This window comes from Triticum dicoccoides, chromosome 3A (assembly GCF_002162155.2).
Source record: "Triticum dicoccoides isolate Atlit2015 ecotype Zavitan chromosome 3A, WEW_v2.0, whole genome shotgun sequence".
Lineage (NCBI taxonomy): Eukaryota > Viridiplantae > Streptophyta > Magnoliopsida > Poales > Poaceae > Triticum > Triticum dicoccoides.
In genome coordinates, this window is record NC_041384.1 from 365,351,458 (window position 1) to 365,361,714 (window position 10,257).

The 10,257-nt window shown below is 43.3% G+C and overlaps 1 protein-coding gene across 1 annotated transcript; it reads right to left on the reverse strand.

The window, feature by feature from the left end:
• Positions 1 to 1,126: 1,126 nt before the first annotated feature.
• LOC119268198 (peptide deformylase 1A, chloroplastic-like) lies at positions 1,127 to 2,553 on the reverse strand. The gene is made up of 4 exons (XM_037549777.1): positions 2,129 to 2,553; positions 1,937 to 2,026; positions 1,758 to 1,825; positions 1,127 to 1,637 (listed from the first exon to the last, which is right to left on the reverse strand). Exons 1-4 carry the CDS (start codon positions 2,507 to 2,509, stop codon positions 1,400 to 1,402), a joined length of 777 nt encoding a protein of 258 aa, XP_037405674.1. The 5' UTR covers positions 2,510 to 2,553; the 3' UTR covers positions 1,127 to 1,399.
• Between the last annotated feature and the right edge of the window lie 7,704 nt (positions 2,554 to 10,257).

Consider the following 10,257-nt stretch of genomic DNA (forward strand, 5'->3'; position numbering starts at 1 on the left):
GGTTGTGTCCGTTTCCATGAAGGGATGTCACCTCTGACTTCTCTTCATAATGTTAGAGGATCCGACTCCTTCCTTTGATACCGATGCATAATTAGAATAGATCTGATGTAAGTCTTGCGAGTAATTTGGATGAGTATTCATGGTTGCTTTGCTACCTATTTTCCCCTATACCCGATTGCTGCGATCAGATGACGGATCCCAGGAGGCAGATGCCACCACCGACGACTACTACTACCCCGACGGAGCTTACTACCACGTGGAGACCGACGACGACCAGGAGTAGTTAGGAGGCTCCCAGGCAGGAGGCCTTGCCTTTTCGATCGTTGTTGTTGTTGTTGTTGTTGTTGTTGTTGTTGTTGTTGTTGTTGTTGTTGTTGTTGTTTGAGCTAGCCTTCTTAAGCCAGACTTGTTTACCTTATGTCTGTACTCAGATATTGTTGTTTCCGCTGGCTCTTGTGTATTCGAGATTATGTATTCGAGCCCTCGAGGACCCTGGCTTGTAACATAAAGTTTGTAGTATTATTTTATTTATGTCTAGAGTTGTGTTGTGATATCTTCCCATGAGTCGCTGATCTTAATCGTGCGCATTTTGCATATATGATTAAGTCGGGGTGTCACACTTGAAGTCTCTGGTTTGAAAATATTTCAAATTAAATCTAAATAATTTTCAAACCCCTTTTCATTTCTTTAAGTGGAAGAAGTCATATCATCTTCACTCTAGGATTTTGTGATGAAATGAATTTGAATTCATGGAGATCAAAATGCAAGTATGAAAGTTTGGGAAAGCCCGTTTATTCCCTCTCATTCAACTTTCAAAAAGTTTCAAATTTCACTCAATTTCAGACAAGCAGTCACAAAGCAAACAAATAACAACCATATTTATTTATTTAATATAACATTCCAAAATTTAGAATTTTGGGATGTTACATTAGGATTAACTACCAGGGAGGGCTTCGAGATTCATGCAAACTAACAAGTTCTTCTCATGTAGTATGTCTTTAACACCAAAACACATAAATACAAGATATAAGAAATATGTAGGACTTCAAAATACATGAGTTACCTTGAAAGACATCATAGTTTCAGGTGTACAGTTTTGCACATTCAAATGATAGACAAACTGAGATACAAAAACCTAGTATGTAGATAAAATGGCAACTTCTTGTTTCAAAGTCATGTACCGATCATCTTACATTCAAAGAGTGTCACCATTGGTTGACATTTGACAACTAGATTAACAAAGCGGCAATTATTTGCATGTGTATCACCACATGATGTACATCCATGACAATAAATGGGTAAAGACATATTATGATATTGCACTGGAGCAAAAAAGTTGCAAATACTACAAACGATTACCTATACTTGAAGAAAAAAAACTAGAATGTCATCAATGCTATCATGCACCTAGAGGAGGACATCCAGTGGCAAGTGGCAGATTCAAGTTATCAACTGTCCTGAATGTCCTCGGAACCATCTTGTCAACATATAATGTGCCTTCGAGGTGATCACACTCATGCTGCAGAATGCGTGCCTGCCATCCTGATGCCTCCACCTTCATGGGATGTCCATTTCGGTCCAAACCCGAAACCTCAACATCCAAATGACGCTCAACAACCGCTCTATATCCATCGACACTGGCATCCACATAAAAGGATGAAGACATACAGCGTAAGTACACCGAAATTCAGCTTTCTTTTCCACCAATAAGCTACTACTAGTAATAAGCTTTCAGAGAGCAATATATGAGTAAGTACCTAAGACATCCTTCATAGAAACGTGCAGTTCTTTTACTCGTCTTCCTAAGCTTGGGATTGATAACAACCTGGCTTAGGGGGGACAAGAAACATAAAAGGGCATGAGCCATGAGAAGGTGCTCAAGCCTAACAACAGTAATGGGTGGTGAACAAAGTTCCATACGGAAAAATATACCCACAAGAAGATCAAACGAACGGCGATCCTGCGCATCGATGTCCTCCTTGGAAGCATAGCTGATGTATTCTTGGGTGTCCTCGAGAACAATAATCTGTCATTGGCAAATTTAACAGGTTGAGCAATGTAGCGACTGTCTTTTGAAGATTGAACATAAGCCACCGCATATAACAGGAGCACAATGCAATCCACGGACCTTCAAGGGCTCGCCGATCTGTGGGGCGGCGAGGCCAACGCCAGGGGCTTTGCGCATGACAGCGATCATCTGATCGATGACGCCCTGGATCTTCTCGGAAGGCACGTCCCGGGGGGACACCTCCTGTGCCGGCTCGTGAAGCACGGGATCGCCGGCCTTCACGGTCCCTGGTGTTAAAGTCATCGCCGTGGGCGCACCGCCGCCGCCCTTCCGGCCCAGCAGGCCCGACAGCCAGCCCCCGCCGCCTGCGCCAGCTCTCACACTCTTCCCTCGCCTACCGCCCACTTCTCTACCAGTACCAACGAAGGTAGGAATCCGCACGGGGGCAGCGCGGAGAAGCGCCGCCACGGCCGTTATGGATAACGGCCGGAGTGCTTCCATCTTCTCGGCCTAGTAATCTGCTGCCCAATGGGGTGGAGTGTGCGGCTTATGTTGCGTGGCATTCATTTTGTAAAATACTCCCTCGGATCTAAATTATCTGTTCCAACCTAAAACCTAAAAAGTGGTCGCGTGCTAGTTTGCAGCCGCGAGCGCACACCTGTCTGCGCCGTCCGATCTCGATCACGAGCGTCAGGTGCCGCGCGGTCGGATTGCGAGTCGCGTTCAGGCTTCGCCTGGTCGGCCTCAAGCTCGTTGGGTGCGAGCGGCGGTTCTGGGGCCCACCACTTCTCCTCGTCACCTCCACCCCTCCCACTACGGCTCGCATTTCGAAACTGCATGCAGAGTCGGCCGCTCCTCGGCAGTTAGCGTTTCCCATCCCCAATCCCCCAAATCAGGCGAGGCGTCGTCGTGTTCGGCGACTCCGCGGCCGATTTCCGCCGGAGGTGGAGCGATTCTCTGCGTGCGGCGGCAAGAGGGGTGTACGGCGACCGGGGGCGTGCGACGACCAAGGGCGTGCGGCGTTTCCAGAGGAGGAGAAGTGGAGGATAGCCAGGGTCGTGCGGCAAGAGGAGCAGGTTGCGGCAGAAGGGAAGCACTAGCCGAGGCGCGACACAGCAGGAACAACCGTCGTGATGTTGGCGCATCGGCGGAGTCGCGCAGAGGGCGAGCAATCCTTGGTATGCACATCATGTCTCGATTTTCTGCTTTTCGTGGCTAAATCAGCGAGCACATGGTGGATTGTTGAAGCACGCGTTATTTTTGGGATGGATTAGGGAGTTGCGCGCTTGACGACATGGGGCATTCAGTGCGCAAGGGTTTGGTTACTGGTGGAAGGTAGGGTTGAAGGCTTTTTTGGCTACCATGGTGTGAGGGAGGGTGGGACAGCAATAGATCCGGCGAGGTGGGTGTTGTAGATTTGAGTTTCAGAGTCATGTTTTTTTTGCTCTAGTTTTGTGAATGACTTGCCCGGTATGGGTTCAGGTGTTGCCTACCAAACGTGAGTGCGTGATTTTGTTCTAGTTGGAATAGTACTGTTTGACCTATGCAAATCCAGAGGGAAGTAATTCATTAGAGGGAAATAGTTTCAGTCCTAGTTTCAGTTTAATGGACAATCGATTTTTCATTTTGCCTAATATGTTTAGTTAGTTGCCTGATATGTTCAGATTTTTGCTTTTTGAACATTTGTTCTGTTACTGAGTATAGCAACAGAGGGAAATTCAGTTAATGGACAATCCATTTTTGTTTTGTTCAACACTTCGATACTTAGTTTGCCTGATTTGGTTCCGACTTTTGCCTCATTTTGTTAGAGGTTTTTGCCTGATATGGTGTGTGAGTTTGTTACAGGTCTAGGCACAATATACAGTCACAACTGAAATATATTCACTGCTATTTTTTAGGTCCTTTTTTTCAGAGTGATATCTGTACTTCACACACCTGTTATGTTAGATTAACTTAACACACATCATGAGGGAACCTGAACTAGGGTTTGAAGGCAAGCCTTGGCGTTGTAGGTTCGAGGTGTGCGTTGGGGTTAGGATGCTCACGACGGCTGTAGATTTGGCGAGGTTTTGGTGCTGTAGTTGTTGAGGTTGCTCCAGTTTTGTGATTGACTTGCCCGATATTGGCTCATGTGTTGCCTACGCATATTGTCAGTGTTTTGATTGAGTGTAGAACAATAATGTTTTTCCATGTTTTTGAGCAATGCAAAACGTACACGTGATGTGTGTGTGTGTGAGGTAGGAAGTAATCCAGTAGAGGGAGGGTAATAGGGTCAGTTTAATTTCAATTACTTCATGAGAAGGACGGGCTTCACGATTTTGGTTTTTGCTCCAGATTTGTGTTTGACTTGCCTGACACGGGCTCATGTGTTGGCTACGCATATTGTCAGTGTATAGGTTTGATTTTAGATTGAGGTAGGAGGTAATCTAGTAGAGGGAGGGTAATAGGGTCAGTTTAAGTTCAAGTACTTCATGAGAAGTCATTCAGCGATATGTTTAGGTTCCTTGATGTGTTTTAGATTTTTGCATCATGTGGTTGCCTGATTTTGTTCAGATTATTTGCTCTTTTTGTACATTATGCTCTGCTATTTAAGTCATTTTTAATGTTCCAACAGAGTGAAATTCAGTTAATGGACAATCCTATTTTTTTTGTCCAACACATCGGAACTTAGTTGCCTGATATGGTGCTGTTTTTTTGCCTAGTTTTGTTATGCCTTTTCTTGCCTGCTCTATTTGTTGTGTGGGTTTGTTACAGTACTTGGCAGGATGTACAGTTAGAACTGAATCATCAAGCTCAGGAATCTTTTCTTGCCTGCTCTGTTTGTTATCCTCGTCTTCGTCAACATCCTCTGTTTGTTCAACAACATCATCAAGCACACGAATCTTTGCTTATTCTGCATATTCTTACAATACAAGTTGCTCCCACCATTCATAATTTTTGCTTCACAATACCAATTTGATTTGCTAGAATCGCATTTTTGTTATTCTACATATTGAGCATAATGTTCATCTTTTGTAAGGTGCAAAAAGGTTCATGTTTTGTTCAAACATATTGTCTAAATTGCCAGAACTATCATATCTAGGGTTTCACTTTTGTTGCCATCACTAGCAGATGGTTAAATAGTCACAGTATTTTTGCTTACAACGTGTTGATATGCAACAGGATGCAACAAAATAACATGTACTTCCAGCAGAAAACAGGGAAATAATTCGTTTTTCTATTTCATTCACCATGATTTGCTCCACGGTAGCAATGGACTTGCTAGAAAATAACCCGCACTTTGCCTATATGTTATAGTGAGCACACTGTTCATGCTATGTAAGGTGCAAAAAGGTTCTGTTTTTTTACCTTATTCCTAGGGAGTGTCATAAATTACTAAAGTTGTGTCAATACCTCTACTAGTTGCTTGGTGCTAACACTGTTTTTGCTCAAACGGAATGTGAAAATTGCCAAGGCCATTTCCAAGCAAAAATAACATGGAACAAGAACCTTAAAGACACCAGAACTATCACTGTGGGTTTGATTTTTCTTCCAAGCACTAGTAGATTGTTAAAATCCATCACAGTAGTTGCTTACAATGTGTTCATATGAAACAGAGGCCTGAAACTTGCCTACCGTTATTTTTCTTCAACCAGCCCCTTTTTACATTCACTTTTTCTTGCTTAATCTTAACATGTAAGTTTGCCTAATCATAACACTGAACTTGCTAAAAAACATTTGGAGTTTTTGCTTCAGAAAACCATACCAGTTGATGCACAACTCTATTTCAAAAACATGCTTAACTTGCTTTCTTTTCCATTTTCCCAAAATATGTGTTGCTCTAAAGTAACTTATAACTTATAACTTGCTTTCTTGAGTTGCTCTAGATGTGTTGTTTTCATTTTTTATATCCCCCCCCCCAGTGCCGCATCATTTATGTCCGTATATGCAGTAAAAAAATCATGTCCTGTTTATGAAATCAACAACACCGTTTTTCTTTTTTAATTGCTTCTAAGATACAAAGGTTACACAACTTGCTTGTCTATAGTGTTGCATTTGCCCAAATAGAGCATGTAAGTTGCCCAAACAAATCTCCATAAAAACATAGCAGCTAGCAATTCAGAAGTTTTCAACACTCAATTTTTCTTTAATTTTCTACCAAAAATAGATGCTTATAGACCATTTTTATGTTCGTACAAGCAGGTATAGCACAAACAAGATGACTTGGAGAACACAATCTCGTCCTTCTTCTACCACATGGACAATAGGGGATCAGTTTATGGTTGAGAAACAGAAAATTGGTCAAGAAGGTGAAAAATCATACCTTTAAAGAAACATCTTCTATGTTAGGAACAACTACACAAGTTAGTGTTTTTGATTTTCTTCCTACATACTTGTTCTTTTTTTCTAGGTTACATGTGTTGGTTTCCACTCTAAGTGAGGCATCAATGTTCCTGCATAATTTTGTCCTTTGTTGTTTGCTTCTCATGTAGTTGCTTTAAATCGACATTGCATTTGCTTAAACAAAACTTATAACAACATTGCATTTGCTTAAACAAAACCTATAACTTGCTTTTTCCACCCTCAGAATGTGTGCTTTGTTAGCACTTTTCTGTTCCCCCCAGAGACTCACCAAGTTGCATAGCTTCTGAATTCAGCAACACCAAGGTTACACGACTTGCTTGCCTGTAGCGTTATAGTTGCCTAAATAGAGCATGTAACTTGTCATGTTTACATTACATAGGATCACCAGCAGGTTTAAATCAACAAAAGGTTTTTTGTACAGATCACCATAAAAACAGAGCATGTAGCAATTAAGAGCTGATAGCAAACATTTTCTGAATACCAGATTTGGAGAAGTAACTCTGGAGTATGCTAAAGTATGCCCCCCAGGTAAATTTCATCTCAGAAAAACCCTGAGGTTATTAGTTGCTTGACATTAGAATGTTTTCTGCTTGAACTTATAATGCTAGCTGCTTACTTCCAGCACGAAATAGGGAAAAAATCATGGTTGCTTTTTCAATCACCTTGACTTGCTGCACAGTAGCAATTGACTTGCTAGAAAATAACCTGTAATTTGCCTATTTTGTTTAAACACTATCCATGATAGGTAATGCGCAAGGTTGTCTTTTTTGCACCTTATTCCTGCGGAGTGTCATAAATTACTGAATTTGTGTCATTACCTTTACTAGTTGCTTGGTGCTAAGACTGCTTTTGCTCAAACATAATGTGTAAATTGCCAAAGAATCTTCTAAACAAAAAACAACCATGGAACAAGAACCATGAACACCAGAATTGTCACTTAGGGTTTAATTCTACCTATCTTTTGCACCTTATTCATGTGGAGTGTCATAAGTTACTGAATTTGTGTCATTACCTTTTACTTTGCTTGGTGCTAAGACTGCTTTTTCTCAAACACAATATGTAAATTGACAGAGAATCTTCTAAGCAAAAACAACCATGGAACAAGAACCATGAACACCAGAATCGTCACTTAGGGTTTGATTTTTGTCCCAAGTACTAGCAGATATGAAACAGAGGCGCAGTAGATGCAGCAAATGAAAGACATGATACATGACATAGATAATCTTTTGCAGGATGGGATGGGGGCAAAAGTGGGGAAAAGAGGAGAAAATCTTGAGCTGACCTGCTGTTTACTTTGAATTCTCCTACAACTGGTTCGATTTCTTGCTTATCTTTTGTGATTCCTGATGTTTACTTTGATCCTAATCCTTTTCTATGCCGCCATTGCAGGGTGGTCCGAAGGTTTTGTATATAGGACGAGCTCCCTGTTCTTGCGTGGTGCAGAAGAAGATGGGGACGAGGGGCAGGCGATAGGAGGGGGAGGAAATAGGAGGAGGGGGAGTGGGGGCGGGGAGCTGGCGCATGGCAGGGGTCGGATCACGTGAGGGGCGGGGACCAAGCAGCAGATGGGGGGAGCCTTGACCGGCCACTTTCCTGTTTTGAATCGGGGGGGCAGGAAGTTTCCTATTTTGGCGGGCCTCCAAGTAACGCTAGGGAGCACCCGGCTGCTCCCTAGACACGTCCTTGTTCCAAACGCTTTCAATCCCGCTTTATATATAAAACAACGTAGTAAATTACACGACCAAACTATATAGTATGCTGAGGAGGCCATCCTACAAAATAGATCAAAGGATACAACATTAGCCTAGAACAAGCTAACACCTTGCCGAGACCGAAACGACACCCCAAAAAGGTGACGGTGTGAAGCGTCGCCGTTGTCAAGTCCAAGCAAACAGACATAGGTTTTCACTCGAAGCCTTGGCATAACGAGACCCTCGACGATGACTCCAAGAAGCAAGCGGCACCCACAGATGCCGCCGACACCGATGCCAAATAGCGCGAAGCTTTCGCTTGGACACTCGCCAACGCCATCAGTAAGAGTGTTGATCAACACCTCCACAAGGGCAAGCCCGTCCACACCAGATCTGGGCACTGCCAGAGCAGACAAGAGCCTCCCGCCACTCCACTCCTTGCCGCCCATAAGACCAAGAAGTAGAGTGACCACCGCCACCTCGGAGCCTACCGGAAAGCCAACCATGAAGCCCGCCATCCGAGACCACCGCCCCAACATCCATGGCCCCGAACACCACAAACCATCCACATCACTACCCCACCATGGTAGTAGGAGTGAAAGGGAAAGTGTGGCCAAAAAATTATTTCAGAATTTCTACATATATACAACATTACAAAGTTACATTGAGGAGTATGGACGTTAATTGGCATTGCATGGTGCCACAATGGTATTTATTCTGTACTGTGATTTTTTATATTTTTATACTATATATAAAGTTAGTCATAATAAAAAGAAACGAAGAGAGCATCTCTCTGTCCATCGCATACACACCCTCTACGCCCCTTTCATGTACGCACACAAACTATCTCCAGGTCCTCTAAAAGTATGCCCCCAGCACATTCACGCATGTTTCATCTAGCTCTCGCGATATATGCAATGACGATCATTGTATTTAAAGCGAAAGCACGATACGCACACTGGACTTAAGAATCCACTCATTATGGTCACCATTTACGTTCTAAGGTTATTATACAGTCACGGGCTCACCGTACAGCTCTGTATTTGCTCAAGACATGACTAGCTGACCAGTTAAACGCTCCATGTGGCACCTCTAGTGTTGCATCACATTATCTCACTTTCATTGAGCCCACCTGTCGGCGTGTATCTACTCTACATCTCTATTTTTATTAAAAAAACAGAGTTGGTGATGATGGTGTGCCTGCCATCCTACAATATAGGTCATCCGATTTATATCCAATGGATAGGAAGAAATCTGTGGTAATTCTGCAAAAACATACCCACACCCCTCTCCACATTTGCAAATAAGGCATTCCATCTTTCATCCTTTTCCCTCACAAGATAAACTACTCATGCAAATGCATCTTGATGTTCCGTGCAACGCATGGGCATCTTTCTAGCTCTTATAAAAACAGAGTTGGTGATGATGGTATGCCTGCCATCCTGCAATATAGGTCGTCCGATTTTATCTGACAGATAGGAAGGAACTATGCCAATTTTGCAAAAAGGTACCCACACACCTCTCCACATTGCAAATAAGGCCTTCCCTCATTCATCCTTTTCTCTCACAAGATAAACTAGTCATACAAATGCATCTTGATGTTACATGCAACGCACGGGCATCTTGCTAGTAAGAATGAAAACAAACGACAAAAAATATTGGACGGTGGTTTGAAGTCATGACCGCGGGCAGAACGGACAAGGTGACCTTGTATTGGTATGCTGAGCCATCTGTTTTAACACAGAGGAGCTGGTGTGGTGATTATACACACACGCATGCATGCACACGAACTGCATGCATGCAACACTCACACGAACACATGCAACCACGCACGCACGCAACACTCACACGTACACACATAGCCACGCACGCACGCAACACTCACACGCACGCACACACGCATGCATGCACACACCACATGACCAACACACACTCTCACGCTCAAGTGCTCAACCTACATGTGCATGCGCACACATCAGGCCTTGACAGACACATACACAACCAGGTGGTTCCCATGCACGAGTTGGAGTCTTGTTGTGCCTGCGTAAATTTGTGTTAATCTGACCTTTTTCCAATGTGAACTGACAGGTGGGACCCACAAGGAACATGGTCAATTTAACTAGTCAACATGGTGCCACGCAGACTATTTGACTGGTCAACAGAGTGCAATCCAATACTGAACGGTGAGCAAGTGACTGTATTATCACCGCAAAA